At 41.2% G+C, this 18980-nt stretch overlaps 1 protein-coding gene across 28 annotated transcripts in view; it reads right to left on the reverse strand.

The window, feature by feature from the left end:
* Positions 1–18980, reverse strand: part of RIMS2 (regulating synaptic membrane exocytosis 2) — a 349035-nt gene that overhangs the window by 219034 nt on the left and 111021 nt on the right. For 3 of the 28 annotated variants that reach the window (XM_083516455.1, XM_083516466.1, XM_083516451.1), the window contains exon 1: positions 11075–11647. The exons of 21 other annotated variants lie outside the window; for them this stretch is intronic. In XM_083516455.1, the coding sequence (XP_083372581.1) occupies positions 11075–11196 (122 nt within the window). In that variant the 5' untranslated portion in view covers positions 11197–11647. Of the gene's footprint in view, positions 1–11074; positions 11651–18980 lie in introns of those variants that run through there. 4 more of the 28 variants (XM_083516454.1, XM_083516457.1, XM_083516458.1 and 1 more) reach the window with 3 other exon arrangements.

The following is an 18980-nucleotide window of genomic DNA, read 5'->3' on the forward strand; positions in this document are numbered from 1 at the left end:
AAGTGAAGACAATAATTCCTCTTACTAATCCGGAGGGTTTGGGAAGGGTACTCACTGTGTGAGGAAACCTTGCAATGGGTCTGCCCTAAAACTAGAAAGCAGCAGAAGTCAGGAGAATTTGTATTCAATGGAGAACAACTGATTAACAACTTGACATAGCAGGTAAGACTTACTGCACAGACAAGACTAAACTTCCAGCTAGTTCCCACGGAGGAACACCCAGAGAGAGGAGGGGAGTTTGTTGCAGACTAAGTATGTTTTTTATAGAGACAAGTCATATTCACTATAGATCATAGTTCAAAATGATTGCACCCTAACAAAACTACAGAGAATACACACACCAAGTTTATCAAGATCTGATACTTATTTCAATAGAACCATCTTTCTTCTGTATGTGCAGTCTTTCTCACTGATCCATATTTCACTGAGGATTAAAAAAGACCCTTTCTCTTCCAGGAAGAATACTGAATGGAGGCAGTGTTTCCTATATGTCTGATAACTGCAACACTTTTCCTCTGAAGTAAAATTAGGCACACTTCACTTTTATACTTCCCCAAAAAAACTTTACTTTGAACGAAACTGAGAGTACATATTACTTGCCCTAAAACCTAGAGCAATTAGTAAGACACAACAGGCAGCCTAGTTCAAAGGCAGGCAAGAGTGAGGCTTCTCTGTGCTGGAAATTATTGCATGATCCAATCACACCCAGTGCAGGAATAGGACAGAATTACACATCAACAATGGAAGCTGATTGGAAGGAGCCAAGGGCAGAACAATGAATTATGCACAGATGTATTGGAAAGTCTCTTTTGCAGCTGAGCTCACATCAGCCTTACTTATTTAATTAACGTATTTCTTGTAGCACAATAGCTGTCCTCTAGCACACCTGCGTGTTCCAATACAAAGTTCTGTAATTAATACAGTATTATAAAGAAGTACTTCATCCATCCATAATCATACCCCACAACTTTATACAGGAAATATCTTGTGCAGCAGGACAAAGAATATCTAAAATTCCTCTGCTTTGCCACATACTTCAGGTTTGAAAACACAGCAGGAGGAGGAAGGAGTTGCATGGCAGGAGATATATGGTAGGTTCCCATGAAGTTTAAATAAAGAGGAGTGAGAACTAAGTGTTTGCTGTAGTGCTGATTACACCAACCCCACAATACAGCAAGTGAAACACAGGATACCATGTAAGGGAAATGAAATTAAAAATGTTTGTGAGACTGTAAAAGGAAAAATGCAAAAAAGGGGGAGGTGCAAAGAGACAGAGCTGAATACAGGGCTCTGTTTACATCTTATCTTTTGCAGCAAAACTTGACACGTTTGCCAGGGTAATGCAAATGTAGTACTGTGCTGGGTAGCGGCATTTTTATGGGTAAATTGGTGGGCATGGGAGGCACTTAATCATTCTCCGCCCCCCGCCTTTTCCTTTCAGTAGGTTACCTGGAGGCCAGCTGAGGGAAAACAGGTTAAACATTACTGGAAAGGGCTTCAAAAATGGTTTGTTTATAAATATTTGTAAACCAACCTAGGATCTCATTTGATGAAGGGTAGCTTAAAAATAACATTAGTAATCAAATAAATTTATGGGAGGCAATCAATGGCTAAGCAACCCACAGTTGACATTTCTCTGGAAATGATCTGCATTAGCACTGCAAGGCAGACATGGGCTTAGGAACAATAGAAGGCAATGTGTAGTTCCATTCCTATTTCAGCCTTGCCAGAGAAGCAGCAACAAGGTTTAACACCTCCCCAATTCTCAACGCCTGATTCACAAGCACCATATTACAGTGGTACCTCAGGTTACATACGCTTCAGGTTACAGACGCTTCAGGTTACAGACTCCGCTAACCCAGAAATAGTACCTCGGGTTAAGAACTTTGCTTCAGAATGAGAACAGAAACCGTGCTCCGGTGGCGCGGCAGCAGCAGCAGGAGGCCCCATTAGCTAAAGTGGTGCTTCAGGTTAAGAACAGTTTCAGGTTAAGAACGGACCTCCGGAACAAATTAAGTACTTAACCTGAGGTACTACTGTATTTATCTGCTATGTGCAAAACAGATTCCTTTGTTTTGTAACTGCCTTCAGAAGTGAATATGGCCAGATCTTGAATATCTTCCCAAAACAAGTGCAGAAACCTGCTTGTTTGTGATATGCCAATGCCATTAGCTCTTAATTAGATGAATTCAACTTCTTGAAACTGGGCAGTTCCATGCTAGACACTAATTAAGTCTGTATCACTTCCAGAAATTCTGAGACCCATCATATTCCTGCCTACAATTTAGCTCTATTTCTGCCTCAGTTTCACTACTTGGCTCTCACCCAGCACAGCTATTGACTCTGTCTCTGGATTATCTCTGACTTCCTGATTCTGACCCTGCTTGACTCTTGTCCTGGCTTGTGACTGCTGCTACATATTTCAGTAACCCCTGACTCATTGGCTCTGAGCCCTACTCCTGTGCCAGGTGGTAGCTGGAGTTCAATTACCACTGCTCCTAAAGGAGGCTTTCTATGGCCCTGACAGCTTGTCTCACTGTGTTCCATCAAGCAAGGTTTTGAAAGAATAAAAGAAAAGTCCGTCAGTAGAGCCAGCAAAGAATACACACCAACATAGCTCAATGCTGACTTAAAACCAAAAGAGCAGAGATACAAAAGAGATCTGTGTGGAAGAAAAATTTCCATTTGTTTAAACTAGCCTGGATTCTTAAGGCCCACAACTACCATTTGTAGTAAACCGTCTTTTCATTACAACTTTTTTTTTAAGAATGCACTTCCTTTTCCATTATATTTTTTTGCCATGATGCAGCAAAGTGAAACAGCAGCAGAAGCTCCATCCCTTCAGAGTGCTGTTACTGCCTTAGTATTATGTTGCATTTGTCTGTTGTGATAAAATTTGAGTCTACTGTCAATACAATTTATAAATGAAAATAAGATATGGAGGAAATAAAATATCTAAAAAATTCACAGGTGTGGGGACATAAAGATCAACAGTTAGGTCTTTTTTTACAGCTATCAAAACCAACTCCTCTTCCCCCGACACATTTGCTTCAATGTAATAGTTTTATAGAGAAATCATACTTTTTAGTTAGGGCATTTAAATAAAATCCCTAGTCCAGGTACTCTCTCTAATGGGTATTTATACTCTGCAACTTCACACACAAGGTATGGTGAGTTCACCCCTGCATTGCACTACCTCTAGGAGCTCTGATACAGTGGTACCTCGCAAGACGAATGCCTCGCAAGACGAAAAACTCGCAAGACGAAAGAGTTTTTCGTTTTTTGAGTTGCTTCGCAATACGAATTTCCCTATGGGCTTGCTTCGCAAGACGAAAACGTCTTGCAAGTTTGTTTCCTTTTCCTTTTTCTTAAAACCGTTAATACCCAGGGTGCATTGCTTGAAGAGGTGCAGTTGCGACTTGACTTCGAGGAGCAACTCATAGCACGCGGTGTGGTAGCCTTTTTTGAGGTTTTTGAAGACTTTGGTGATTTTTGAAGCTTTTCAAAACCTTCTTCGAGTTGTCCCCCAGAGTCTTAGAAAATGTATGTACAGTACACTTTGGTGATTTTTAAATGCTTTTCTGTCATGTTTAGAAACTTAAATTATTGTTCCTTCAATTTTTGAAATGCTCTTTACAGTATGTGTGACTTTAAAGAGCACTTAATAAACTCTTTTTGTACCAAATTTGGCTTTGTTTGGACTTTTTTTGACCATAGGAATGCATTGATTTTCAATGCATTCCTATGGGAAACCATGCTTCACAAGACGAAAAATTCGCAAGATGAAAAAACTCGCAGAACAAATTAATTTCGTCTTGAGAGGCACCACTGTAGTTCCAAAAACAACAACTACAACTACAACTACAACTACTCCTTCTTCTTCTTCTCCTTCTTCTTCATCTTATACCATAAAACTGTGCCTCCAACTCACAGACAATCCAGGAGAGACCCAGCAGAAGTAATAGAATCATGCTTCCCCTGTGTCTTCCACAGCTAAAGTCATTCATCAGGACAACCAAGGCTGATTCCATGCCCAAATCAGACCTGAACCCAGATTGGAATGGGTTCAGCTAATCAGTTCCCTCCAAAAGTGTCTGCAGATGAACCATCACTACCCTCTCAATTACCTTACCTAAATAAGGGGTTATTGGCAGACACACCACCACCTTCTCCTCCTCCAAGCTGGTGGGGAACACCCTAGCATGCAAGGTCAGCTCCCCATTTGCATAAGCAAGCCAAGATGAGCAATGTTCAAGAAGGCTTAGCCACAAGCACTTTGCCCATGTTCTCAGTAACTGGAACTGATCCCACAGAACTGAATACATCATTCTAGACGACTCACCAGATACTAACTGTGGCATCAAGATCAACATAAAGATGAGCAAATTTGTCCCCTAAGCGCCTAGCAAACGTATCTGAGCAGGTCTTTGCTTCTTCCAATGCCCTATTAAGTGGGGCAGGCAGTAACAACTTTTTGACCTCAAGAAAGAGCTCTGTTGGGCAGCTACTTGACAATGCTCCACCTGTTTGACAATGGATTATGCATCACTTCTGCTCTAGGTATAGCCCTAGACTGCTTTATCTCTCCTATCTCTCCTAGCTCTGAGGAATACCAAAGACTACAATAAGCTCCAGTGTCACAGCATGCAACCTAGTATGACCATGGGAATAGCTCTCCTCAGCTCAGTGTTCAAAAATTAGGTAAGGTCCTCAATTGAATCAGCAATTTTGGCTAATGGAAAATCCCCCTGAGCATTCAGGAATCTATTAGATTCCATAAGTATCCAGGGGCAGACCACTGTGGTGGAGAGGAGACTAAGGCCATAAGCCCAAACTTTACCAGATAGTGGTCTGACTATGACCACTTTCCAATATCCAGACTATCCCCCATGTGCCCTGAAGTGAAGACCAAATAGAAGATGTGCCCCTCCCTTTGTGGGACAGTCCTATAGTTGTGCTGGTGGCCATGAAGATGTGAACTAGTCCAGGCAAGGAAGCCTCAGTATGAAAATTAAAGTCACCCTGAACAGTCATCTGGGGATTCTCCAACACCACACTTGATTCCAGCTTGGCCAGAGAGGCTGTGGTGCAGCAGGATAGGCAATACACCAATCTGTTTCATTGTCCTAACAACAGGTACATGCTCTCAAGGCTCACTAGAAGTGAAAGAGTTTTCTGCTAAACAGAATAGATGTTCTATAGACCACAGTGACTCCACTCTCCCACTGTGGATGGTGCTGGACCAAGAACCCCAGCAGGCAGAGCCAAGTCAAATCCACTCTACGCAGCTTGCCAACCTCAGTCTCGGTTGTATAAGCCAGGTCAGCTCCTTCATCAATAATTAAATAATGGATGAGGGTAGTCTAATTACCTGGCATTGAATAACAGCTAGGGGCCTCAATAGCCAAGACACTAGTTACATGCAAGGTAGGATCAGTAGAAAGGATGGCCTCAAGCCATTGTTCCTCTGTTTCTCGGATCACCTTGCCATATCATACTCTCTTGGAAATAACTTGTCGCAGGATGCCCATAACCACCACCCTCACATATCACACTGCCTGTTCTGCATCAGACATCATAGGCTTCACCACAATCAGAGTACAATATTTGACACAATAACCACAAAGCCAGCACACCAAAGGCAACATACACAATTAACTAGCTAGCTAGCTAGCTAGTTATCCAGAATAACCAAATGATCCAATATTGTAACCAAGAACTCATCATCTAAACTCTTGTCAAATTTGTTTCCTTCAGTATCCCCCACTCACACTTTACACACTCTTTCACTCCTGTCTCTCACTCAGCAGCAGCTCATCCTCTCCAGAATATTAGAGGGTGGTGCCCATACTCTCATTGCTCCCCAAGTATCACTGCTTTCAGAACCACCCCGCATGGTGTTACCTCTACAAGGGTGACATAGCAGTAGCAGCCTACTGCTCCTTTGTGGGGGCGCCTTTTATAAGGCTATGGTCAAATTAGACTGAAAAAGGCCATCTGTTTCCAGTCTTCTTCACCTCCCTTGAGGTTTTACAACAAATCAAGGCAGGTGGGTTGTGGGCAATAGGAAGGGCCAGGTGAAAGCCGTAAAACACCCCAAGTCCCCCCCCCTCATTTCTCACCACCTAGTGAGGAGTTCCAGTAGTGCCTTTCTAGGACATGGTATAGCACCATGGTATAGCACTATTAGCACCATGTATTTCAAGAAAAAGTATAAAAATATTTTTATGGTGAAATAATATGAAAACAGTGCACTGAAAATGAGGCCATGTTAAGAGTGTTCCAGTTTTATGCAATAGTTTTGAAGATACAGTGGTACCTCAGGTTAAGTACTTAATTCGTTCTGGAGGTCTGTTCTTAACCTGAAGCACCACTTTAGCTAATGGGACCTCCTGCTGCCGCTGCGTCACCGGAGCACGATTTCTGTTCTCATCCTGAAGCAAAGTTCTTAACCCGAGGTACTATTTCTGGGTTAGCAGAGTCTGTAACCTGAAGCGTATGTAACCCGAGGTACTACTGTACAACTTAAAGAAAAGAATCAAATAGTCAGTGCAATACTGCAGGTCTCTTATCAAATGAAAATAGTGGCAATACACTTTCAGGAATCAGAGTGACACAAGAAATAAAGTGAGTAAAATAGAATGATTTCAGCCACAACATTTTTAGAAGGATCAGACACTTTACTTCATTTCTTTTTCACAGTTTAGATACAGTTTGTTGTTGGATTTGTGGAAAGTGGACTATTCTTATACAGTAGTTTCCATAACCACTACTGTTGGTTCATGGTGCATTTACATCGCGAACATATAAGATGTGTGTATGGAGCAGTTCATTTTGGATTTTTTGTTTGTATATAGAAAAACATATTTTCTACAGAAACAGAAAATTGCTACGGAAATATAGCACAATGACAATACTGTACTGGATATCACATTGTAACATTGTTATGAGTCAAAAAAGCAGTGACGTTTAGAGTAAAATGTTTTGTCATTCTTGTTGGCGTCCTTCTGTCTCGAGAGACACGGGAGTGCGCCTCTGGGGGTGAAGTCAAACTGCTGTGTTAGTGGCACCAAAGTGACCCGCCGGGGCGCAAGCCTGGGCAATGTGTATGGCGATCTTGAGCTGCCCAGATGACAATCCCCCCTCTTGGCCTCGCTGATGTAGTCCAAAGGAAAGCAAAACAATATGTTTGGAACTAGCTTGGCTGCAAGAGTTGCCAGAAGGAGGCGTACAAGGCGTCATCCAACCGTCTTAGGGGCCCACTCCGGATTAGCCTTTTCTTCTCCCAAATTAAGTAATATTATTATTGACATAATAATCCTACAAGGGTAATCCAGTATTATTTTCTCCCCAAGGCTAAGTCAAATCACTAAACAACTGAAAAAGAAGCATGAAAATTCATAGTACAAGGCCAACCCTGTGGTATTTTTTAAGAAACATGTCTTTCTTTTCAATAGAAAGACTTTGTAAATAAGAAAACATCAAAACAAAACTCTCTGCTGCTTCTCTGTCATGCACAGTGCCTAAGAATAATCATTTGACTTTTCTCAGGAACCATTAGTTGTCTTATGCCCCTCTGTGGCCAAACATGCACCTTCTCACTGTTAGCAGCAGGAATAAAAAAAGAGAGATGAGAAAGAAAGCTGGGCATTAAAGGCACTATGTTTTCATCCTCAAAGGACAACAAATGAGGTCAAATGCAAAATGCATAATTAGAGTTAGGTTCTGTACAGTTTGTAGCAATTTTCATCACCAAAGATACCCATTCTTATGCAATGATACGTTCATCTGAATATGCCCAAAGCACTTCTGAACTCCATTGCAGTGCAAAGAATACTGCTGCAAATAGAGCTTCTGACAACCCAATGTTAGCTGGGTTTTCATTCTTTGATGAAAGACTAGCATTCAGAAAGGCCAGTAAATATAACAAAAAACAAAGGGTTTTCTAAAACCACTTTAATTAAAATTAAAGATTAAATAAACCAAAGCCCACAGGACATTAGGGTCTTACCAGAGAATCTCCCTATAAAACTATATTGAGGCAAATGCAGGCACTGAATTAGGACCTTGTTACAATTCATTTTTAGAAGAGAGTAAGATAATTATTCTATTTTTTCCCCTTTACCACCTTTCATTTCCATTGCAACATGGGAGACACAAAAACAAGTTCATTCTATGCACCAGCTAAAGCAAAGACATCATTCTTCCAACAAGAGGGTTTTATAATAAAATACAATGACTAAAATAAAGAATATATCCAGACTAGTGCACATTATTAGCATGTGTGTGCAATTGCCGTGGGCCTGTGAGCAAAATTGTGCTGCTTCAGCAAGATGGAGTTAGGAATGTTAGGAAAGTGACACATGTTTGGGAGTGCACGGCATACCACAACATCACATGCATGCAGGCCAGAATAGCAGTATATGCAGCAGCATTGCAGTGTAGTTAATAGAAGCAAAAGGATTAGCTATAAAAGAAAGCCCCCAGTTAAATATACAGCTAATAAAAGAAGAGCCACTCAGTAAGCTTCCTAACTGTGGAGGAGGAGGCACTTTAATAAATACTACTGCTAGCATGCAGTACGTGTGAGAAGGCAACACATATTCTGGATTCCACAAAAGACAAGCATGTGTGTCTGACACACTCCAGGAAAATAAAATTTAATGCTACATTAGCAGTACAAAGCAAGAACATGCTGGCTGCACAAATTTTGTATTAACATTTTTTATTCGGTGCCTACCAGTCAGCAGCGCGCGCTCTCTCTCTCTCTCTCTCTCTCTCTCTAGTATAAAATACTAGCTACAAATAAAATCAAAACTGCCAAGCAACCCTTCCTATTTAACCACTAAAAAAATTAAAACCTACTTTCTTCTACAATTTGAATATAAATGATTTGTTAAAAGCATTTGCATGTCCCCCTGTTAAATGTTCTTAAAAAAAATGCAAGCTACTCATTAATTAGTTATGAACAAAGTAACAACTAACAGCACAATCCTAAGCATATTTACTTAAAGGTAAGTCCCACAGTGTCCAGTCGGGCTTACTACTAGGATCATGTGCATGGGATTGCAGTCTAAATATATTTAAAGGAGAAGGGCTGCACAATCAGAAATAAAAAATGAATTTATTGCAATAGTAAGCAGAAAAGAGTAACAAATAAGATACATGTAAGTTGTTCATAATTGTTACTTTAATTCAAAACAATTTACCAACAAATCGATATGTTCTTCAGTTTATTATTGATAATAAGACAACTGAAATAATTTATAGTTCCTTAAGTGACAGGATAAGAGTTACTTACATATGTAAGTCTTTAAAAGTTTTCAACTACTGTAGTAACACTATAAAAATGCAATCACCATAGCAGGCAGGCATGGCTCAGCTTGTTCCTAATACTACATATATACCATTGTTTGGGGGGGGAGACATAAAAAGAGCTTCTTCCCTAAAGCACAAACTGACATGGACAACTAGCTCAGGATTCTTTAAAGAAGTAAAATAAGCCTCAGACTAAAATATAAAACTAAGTTTAAGGCCACAGTTCTTCTCTTATTAATCATTCTCATGAAATGTGCTTACTGATACATCTAAAGCTATTTTAAACACAGTACAAAGATTTACAGACACAAAAAGCATAGAGAGAAAAGGGATTTGTGTTTTTCCCAAAGCAAGCATGCAGCCTGCTGAGTGGGAACTGCAACAACACACATGAGCAGAACAGAATAGGTTTGTGGGTGCCTGAGAACAGTCAGCTAGCCTGCAGGCCTTGTGATATGCACTTTAGGGGTATGCAGTGTTTTAGACTAATAATCTGTAGTTCAACCATTTTTATTTCAATTTGTCAAGTTTTGAAGAAATGACCAAAAAAAAAAGCCCAGGGGGGAAAACTCTACAACTTGTGATCTTCTAAACTGAACTATCTTGCAACACCATTTACTAAAACCTGGCTGCATCATTGTGAAAGCTTGTCAGTTTAATTATTGGCAATAAAAAGTGATGCAAAACTTGTTTTGAAAAAGAACCAAAATGATGGTGGGTACACAGAAGAGGAAAGTGCTAAGGACAATAATCAATAATACCATAATAGCCTTGTAATTAACAGCAGTTTGTGCTGTTTAGGGGGAAGTGGAACATTTCCCAAAATTCTTTCAAATAAAAAAGATGAAGCTTCAGAGTATTACTTGCTCCCTATTCTAGAACACTTATGACAATGCATTGCTAACCTAAAACTATTGCTTGCTTTCTCCCTTGTTCACCTTCACACATCCTTTCAGCTAAATATTTTTTACTTGCCTCATTAAATACCTAAATGTTTTTTAAAGTTCTAAATGCCATTTATGCAGGGAATGCCTACTGATTAAATGTCACAAAACATACCAATTACTAGAAAATGCAGGATAGCATTAAATACATGTAAGAACCCGAAACAACCACCACTCACTTTAATCAACAAACCTTTCTTCCAATCACTTCACTAAAATAACAATGAGAACCCATAATGAAATAGTGTTCAAGACTGGCTGACCTGCTGCAAAACATAATCTAATCATTCATAATGGATATACTTAAGATAGTTATGGAAATGTGCTAAGCTCAGAAACAACCTCTTTCCCTCCCAAGGATATTCCTTCTGCATATTTTTGCAAAATGTATGCAGGACTGCTAATTTACACCCTATATTTACGGTCAAGTGGTCACAACCTTGTGCATTGCCATTTTCAAACAGCAATGATTTTGCCTCACAAATATTCCATGAATATTTCATAAGTGCATGGGATCTATACTTACTGCTACCTATCTAATCATGCTAGTTAAAGTGCTTCAGAATGTACCCACATTGCAGCTTGCACATTTTTATTGCAGTAATGCAGTCATTTAATTCCTGCATAACAAGTTTCATTTAAATATATTATGCAAAGCAACAGATAACTAATGAAAGACTAATTTCTGCTATACACATCTTAATATTTCAAGGTCTGATTATGTGCAATTACTAACTGAAAAGCAAGCACATGCACATACTGCTGTCATGAACGTTCCAGTGCTGAAGGGGAAATGCTACATTCTTACTTACCTAGCATTATCCAACGTTTGTGCAAAAATATCATTTTGTAAAATATTTGGAGGAGATGAGAAAACTCCATGAAAATGCGATAATACAGAATTGCAGACCTGGCGCAATGTCTCAAATTGCATTTTTCTCTCTTCCCTTCTATTCCTCCTTACCACCTGTGCAAAAACTCATCTGTTTTGCAGTCACCATCAAATGCAGACATGCCAATCAAGTTCCATATTTCTCCTGATTTCGATAAAAACTGTGACTAAATGAGCAAGGGTTGATAGTTAATTGTACAGTCATTATTCTTTTAATTCAGTCGTGGAAGATTTAGCACCCGTACTGCTTTCTCTTCACGGTAGCAAGAATTCCAAACAGCAGTGAGCTTTCTGGGCATTCCCAACTGAAGTGTGAAGCTGGGCTGCTTTCATGTACTCTACTCATATTTCTCTAAGCCTCTTAAAAACACGCAGTGAATAGATGCTGTCGTCAGGAGTTTCTGCACATCTGGCTGCCAGCAATAAAATCTCAGAAGTAATAAAAACAAGGACAAGGCATCTTCACACAGTTACTACTGCCTGAGAGGAGGCGGAGGAAAGGGGGGGATTTCTGCAGCTTCTCCTCCTCCTTTCCTCCCCTGTAAAAATGACTAACACCAATGACAGCGTACATAGGTCTCCCCCTCCCAGCAGAACAAGGCAGAAAGACCCCTCTAAAAATAGCAACCATATTCTTCAAATGATAACATGTAGCAATGAGAATGTAACAATAGGTTCTTTGTCTTCACTTTTTGAAAAGCTGCATCATATCTTGCATAAGATAAAAGGCAATTCTGTCCTTTGCCAGTTTAATTTATTCTCCGTAGACAGCTAAAAGTACAGCACACAGCCTACTCTTCATTATTGTTCTATTACTTACTGCACATACTGTGCTCCAAGCATTGAAGCAATGATTTATCACACAGATTTTCAAATTCTCCCCAAATAATTTGCCACTTAAATATACTGTGGGCTCAGAAAGCTCCAAAAGCAGAAACCTGCAGCACATTTTGGATGCTTGCTGCATTCTGTTCACTAATGTTAACAGCAATCAAACCAATCAAGTGCTCTGTACCAGTCTATCCGCTTAGCAAACTATAGGATTGTAGACCTATCACTCCAATACATGTACAGTGCAGCAAGGCAGTGACTTGCCTGCAAGACTATTCATCTAATGGAACACAGTTAAAGGTTTTGTAGTGTGCACAGCAGAGAAAATCTAAAATACAACCATCCATGAATACAAATTATCATTCCACTGCTATCCACTCTTCTTCTGGACCAAACTGAAGCTTATATATGCTATCACTATCATAGGAGAGTGTGCCAATTAATAAGATTTGCCTTATAATATTAAATACTGCATGCTGAAAATCAGATATTCTATCAGCCACTTGGAAACTCCCTATATAAAATAAAATACAGTGGGGGCTCTTATGAAAGCCTGTGCACGGAAAGCAATTTTAGCCCCTAAGGAAAAAGGAATAAGCAGGTTTACAGCTAATTAAGGAAGTGCACTGATAGGCTCAAAAGGGAACCCCTGCAGAGCCAAATGAATGACAGCCACAATGCTCAGTGTTTCAGAGTGAATATGGAAAGATGAGGGAAACACAGAAGAAACAGGGATACCCAGACCATGAAAAATAAGGTATTTACACTAAAACATGTTAAATAATACATAACGTCAACATTAATCAGTTAACTGAAAGAACTAAGTTATTGATTTGATTTTCTAGCAGCATGTTTTAGTGAGTCATGCTCATATTTACCAGATGAAGGTTTGTCAAATAAAAAGTGAGCAGGTCTGAAGTATAGTTTGATTTGGCCCTTGTAGAGGATCAACACCATGTTTTAGGTAAGCTTGCATTTTGTCATAATGATACTGAAGCGAGGCAATTTAAATGTTCAATACCATTGCCAATGTTATTAGCATTCCGTACAAATGGCATGTAGTTCCATTTTGATAGTGTTCAAACATTCCTTATTAAAAAGTAACCACATATTATCTTAAAATTCTCCAATAATAAGTTGATCAGATAGCTATCTGCAGCAGGAGAGGAGTAGCAGCTGGGACAACTGCAGAGCATGTTAGACTTTGACCATCTTTCTGCTCTGTTTTGCTGCTGCTCTCCCTGAAAGGAGGAGATGTCAGACAATCTCTGGAGGACCCAGGCCCCCTGATTTAAAGCAGTTGGTCTTGACACCTGACTTCGGGGTGGGGTAGAGTGGTTAAGGGGGGGGGAATCACAAGTTTGAGATGAACTAGGGCTAGGGAGTGGGGTGTTGGTGCTGAGTTCTGATGTTTATCTGCTAGTGAGCAGTAATATTGCTTTGTTTATTTTTGGGTATTGCTAAAGTCCCCCCCAAATAAGTTGTATAGGATATTAATGTAGTATAGGATCCCCTCTAATGTAGTATAGGATCCCCTCTTTCTATGGTATAATGTATAATATATACGATTTTCAATATAAATTGCTTGGGGACCCTTGGGTGACAAGTGACAAACAAGTTAAATAAATAAATAGAAAACGGAAGATCATTTCCATTTTTACATTTTTGTCTGCATATTATGACCACAGAGAAGTCATAGTGATCTAATGTCTACATGAAGTCGCTAGTAGAGATCATTGCGCATTGTAGTTTATTGTCTATTTTAATTTTTTCATGTTTTAACTTATCATTGTCAATTACTTTTATCAATAATTTTATTGTTTTACCTCTTTTTTTTTAAACTGTTCTGGTGGTATGTTGTTGTTTTTTACAATCCCACAGTGAACAAATTTTATGAAATTTAAATAAATATAGATTGAGGTCCAATTTTTAATTGTTTTAAGTTCCCATTAAATCAATAGGACTTTAGTCATGACTAACTTTTCATATAGATTTCAATGGGAACCAAGTGCAACTAGTCTGGCTCCAATCCAAAGTTTCACACTGGGGACTCATGGAAATATTATTGTATTAATATTTATTGTAAGATGTGAATAAATTTAAATATCAAATAGACTACAGATTTAATTATGATCAATTAACAAATATCTGCATACCACAGGGATGGTTTAAGTTGTAGGTATTTTGATTAGTCCGTGACGTGCTAATTGATTTACTATCGGCAATTAGCTCTTTATGGCAGCTTCGGCAGGTCCGGCACACTTCCTCTGCGCGATTCTGCTCCTTCTTCTCCGTCACGCCCAGCAGAGTAAAACACAGCAGCAACTTGTCACTTAGTTTCCCACAAACACACAGAGCACAGTAATGTCCATTTACAGCTCTTTTATTGCATCATTTCTCCAGGACTTCTCGCAGACATGGCAAACTCCCTCTCTCTCTCAACGATCGGAGAGGAACAGACAGGAAAGCTCCTCCCAGCTTCTAAAACTGACGTCAGAATGCTGAGGCATCATGGGAACAACTTAACCTCTTAAGTTCCAACTCCCATACCCCCTCTGCCACACATTCTGACAATACCTGTGGAACATCCACGTAATTCTCAGGTTCACACTGTGCGAAACTTACCAACGCACCTGTGGCTTGGTATCTTTCCGGTGGAACACCCTTCGTTGTGCGACTGGATCGCCTGGGCACAAACTCAGATGTTACCTCTGACTCACTGCCACCAGGAACTGTGTCCTCAGCATCACGGGACTCCCCCTCTGACTTAAAACGTTTTCGAATCCTCTCCATTACACTCACAGGAGAACTAGGCTCACTCTTGGCCTCCCTTTTTGCAACTTGTGGAGATGCCCCACCCTGCTCCAGACCTTGGTCAGTGACCTGATCGTCATCAGCAGACTCAGCCTCTTCTTCCTCCCCCTCAGAACCTTCCTGTTCTGAATCAGAGAGACTCTCTGAGAGAACATCACGCTTGACAGCAGCCTGTGACTTTTCATCCTGCTCATAGAACTCAGCGTGTTTGCTGATCAGCAGTTTACTCTGATCACCTGATGGGAACGCAAACCTCCATGCATGCGCTGCTGGCTCATACCCACAGAAGATCATTTTCCGGAACTTGGATCCATCTGGCCCCTGCAAAACTTTAGGCACCGGCACAGATGCTTCCGACCCAAACTTGCGCAAAAAATGAATCTGGGGTTTCCTGCCATGCAACAAGCCAAACGGTGTGTCACCTACCACTGAATTGTAGGTCCGATTCCAGGTGAAGCTCACATACCTGATTGCCTCCAGCCAAAACTTTGGTGGCAACCCAGACTCCTTCAGCAACACCTTTGCAGTCTGGACCAGAGCCTCACATCGGAGCTCTGCCTTCCCCCTCTGATTGGGTGAAGTCACTGTGTGACGTATCCCTTTCTTGTGAAAGAACTTCTGCAAAGCAGAACCTGTAAATTGAGCACCTCTGTCACTTGTGACAGCTTGCACTTTGGTGGCAAACCTTTGTTCCACCTCCTCAATCCACCTTTTGATCAGCTGTGCTGCATCATCCCTGGATTTGAGACCATGGGTCCAGGAATTCTGCGTAAAATTATCCTGCATCGAGAGCAGAAACCTTGACCCTCCCAGACTTGGTTCTTTTACAGGACCCAACAGATCTATGTGAACTAGCTCAAAAGGTTTTTCGGTTACCCTATCCACCTTTGGGTAACTGCACCCTTTTACCTTTGCATGTCTGCATGCTTCACAATCCATCGCACATCCACATTCTACAATGTGGCAACCGTTAGCGACCTCGGGTAGCGTCTGTAGTTCTTCTACAGAGCCATGAGCCGTCCTAGCATGCCAAGCGTGTACACATGCATCATGATTGGGAATTGTAGCACGCAGTGCTTGTGCTTTCTCAACCTTCCCCTCACCCTCCAGAGACGTTTCAAGAATGAAAAGATCATTCTGCCCCTTTTTAACCTTGGCAAGCATCCTCCCTCCTTTGGAGATTGTGCACACATCACCCTGAAAACAAACCGTAAATCCCATTTTCAGTAGATAAGGCACAGATAAAAGACAATGGTTCATCCCAGGAACGGTACAACACTCCAGCGTTTCCTGTAAAATACGAAAATGCAGATTTACAACGTTAGTCAAATTTCCTTTCTGTCCATTTGCAAACAGTACAGATTTCCCGGCAGGAATTGCCTTGCAATTCCACCCCTCGACAGCAGGGGTCTCTGGAATCAAGTTGCGATTAGCTGCAGAGTCAATAACGAAACGAAACTTTGAGCCTTTCTCACAGTTGTCTTCAAACAACGCCAGACTCGCCGTGATCTCATACGTCTCTTCCTGGCACCTGGCACGTCCACTAGCCTCAGTCCCACGCCTGGCTGTTTTCCCAGACTTGTTTCCATGGAAACCCGACTGATTCCCATGAGAGTTGTCCTTGAAAACATCCTGCCTTGCCTCTCTGCTCCGGTGGGGGCAATTTCGACGCACGTGGTCAGCTGACTTGCAAATGTAGCAACGACGAACTTCAGTGGAAAAATACTGCCTGGGGCTCTTCCCAGCTGGCCTGGCCCTCCTTCTTCCGGAAAAGCACCCTTTGCCAGATCCGCCCCCTCTGAACTCCACTCCAGCAGGCACAGTGGAAAACTTTTCAAACTTGCCTTTGGAACTTTCCGCCCCCCCGACTTGCTCACTAGCACTCCTTGAGGCTAAATCATCAGGAACAGGGGCTCCAGCCATCTCTAGGCTTTCAGCTTCCATCTGCCCTTGGCCTCCTGCTGAGCCTTCACACAGACGTTTCAGCACTCGCCAAGCCTCACACGCAGATTTAACGCTTCCCAGGTGATGTTGCAATTTTGCATGCACACCTGCTCTCAACATGCAGATCTCAGCTCTCTCAGCTTTCTCTCTCTGCATTTTCTCCTCCAGAGAAGCAGATTGCAGCTTTCCTGCATCTCTGTCCACCAGCCCTGCACTTTCAGCAGCAGCCGCTTCGCTTGTGGACGGCTCTTTCTTGCTTACGTCCCACAAGCCAGTTGCCCAGAACCAGGCTCTCACCCTTCTGACCCAGATTTCCCACGACTGGGTGGTGAGTTCTTCAAGCTGTTCAAACGGAGCTTGAAACACCTCCTGGCCATCTGCCATGGTTCTCCTGTTCTCCCCAGGGGCCCCAAGCTGTACTCACAGAAACACCAGCTCTTCCGGCTCCTGCTGTATGGAGAAACGATTTCCGCTGTTCTCAGCTCTCGGCTCCACAGCACAGGCAAACCTTTGCGTCTTTCAGCTAGCTGCTTGCCTCAAATACAGACCTCCGCTTTCGCTAACTCCACTGCCATCCGAACGCAACTTCAAAGCATTCCAGCAGCCTCTAGTGACAGATTTACAAGCGGTAATTTATGGGTCCATAACCTGTAGGTATTTTGATTAGTCCGTGACGTGCTAATTGATTTACTATCGGCAATTAGCTCTTTATGGCAGCTTCGGCAGGTCCGGCACACTTCCTCTGCGCGATTCTGCTCCTTCTTCTCCGTCACGCCCAGCAGAGTAAAACACAGCAGCAACTTGTCACTTAGTTTCCCACAAACACACAGAGCACAGTAATGTCCATTTACAGCTCTTTTATTGCATCATTTCTCCAGGACTTCTCGCAGACATGGCAAACTCCCTCTCTCTCTCAACGATCGGAGAGGAACAGACAGGAAAGCTCCTCCCAGCTTCTAAAACTGACGTCAGAATGCTGAGGCATCATGGGAACAACTTAACCTCTTAAGTTCCAACTCCCATATAAGTGTGGCTCAAGAGACATAGTGTGACTCACAAATAATTCAATGCAATTCCAGGGCAATTTTAGAAAGCAAATCTAACGTAGTGTCCTCTTTTTGCCCTCCTTACTCTCCCATTTAAATATTGGCGAATAAGGTAAAACCAAAGAAGGAATGAAAGTAATATATGGAGGATGCAAAGTAGCTGGACTCTGGGGAAGAGAAGCAAGAATATTCTGGCTAGAAGAGAGAGAAAATGGAGCTATGGTACTGTTGGGCAAGAAGAACTGATAATAATAATAATAATAATAATAATAATAATAATAATAATAATAATAGGAAGAAGAAGAAGAGGAGGAGGAGGAGGAGGGGGAGAAAGAGGAGGAGTTTGGATTTGATATCCCGCTTTATCACTACCAGAAGGAGTCTTAAAGCGGCTAACATTCTCCTTTCACTTCCTCCCCCACAACAAACACTCTGTGAGGTGAGTGGGGCTGAGAGACTTCAAAGAAGTGTGACTAGTCCAAGGTCACCCAGTAGCTGCATGTGGAGGAGCGGAGATGCGAACCCGGTTCACCAGATTACGAGTCTACTGCTCTTAACCACTACACCACAATGGAGTTATTGGGGTGGGATGGAAAAATAACATAAAAGTGAAATGCTTTTTGGACAAAGGAGCAACAGCAAGAAGACTCTCATTAGAATTTTTGTACAGGTCTATAAAATTTGGCCAGTCTTATCAATCAGTTGTTACCAGAAAGTAAAGACAATTCTTAAAAGCTACCTAAAAATGCATTCTTCCTTTTACATTTTCTGAGGTTACAATTGTCACTAACCTACAAAAATACAATAGAAAGATGGCTGTGTTTACCCAGAGTTAATTAGAAATTGATTTGGTAAGATTAGTGTTCAACTTAACTATTCTACTTTCAAAAGCCACTTTATGATTTTAAAGCTTAACTGTTGTGTTTGAAATTATCCCAACCCTATTGCATGAGATTTTAGATTACACACATGTATTTAGTTGATTTTCAGGGCACACAGTCCTATTTACATGGAGGTTTTTCTAAGGAACAAAGTTGAGGAAAGAAGACTTTAAATAAGAAACCAGTAGGGGGTTTGTCTAGTGATTTGTTATAAAATTTGGGTCTAAAATATATGTACAGTGGTACCTCGGGTTAAGTACTTAATTTGTTCCGGAGGTCCGTTCTTAACCTGAAACTGTTCTTAACCTGA

This window comes from Podarcis liolepis (genome assembly GCF_965112155.1).
Source record: "Podarcis liolepis genome assembly, chromosome: 8".
In the NCBI taxonomy this organism is placed as follows: Eukaryota; Metazoa; Chordata; class Lepidosauria; order Squamata; family Lacertidae; genus Podarcis; species Podarcis liolepis.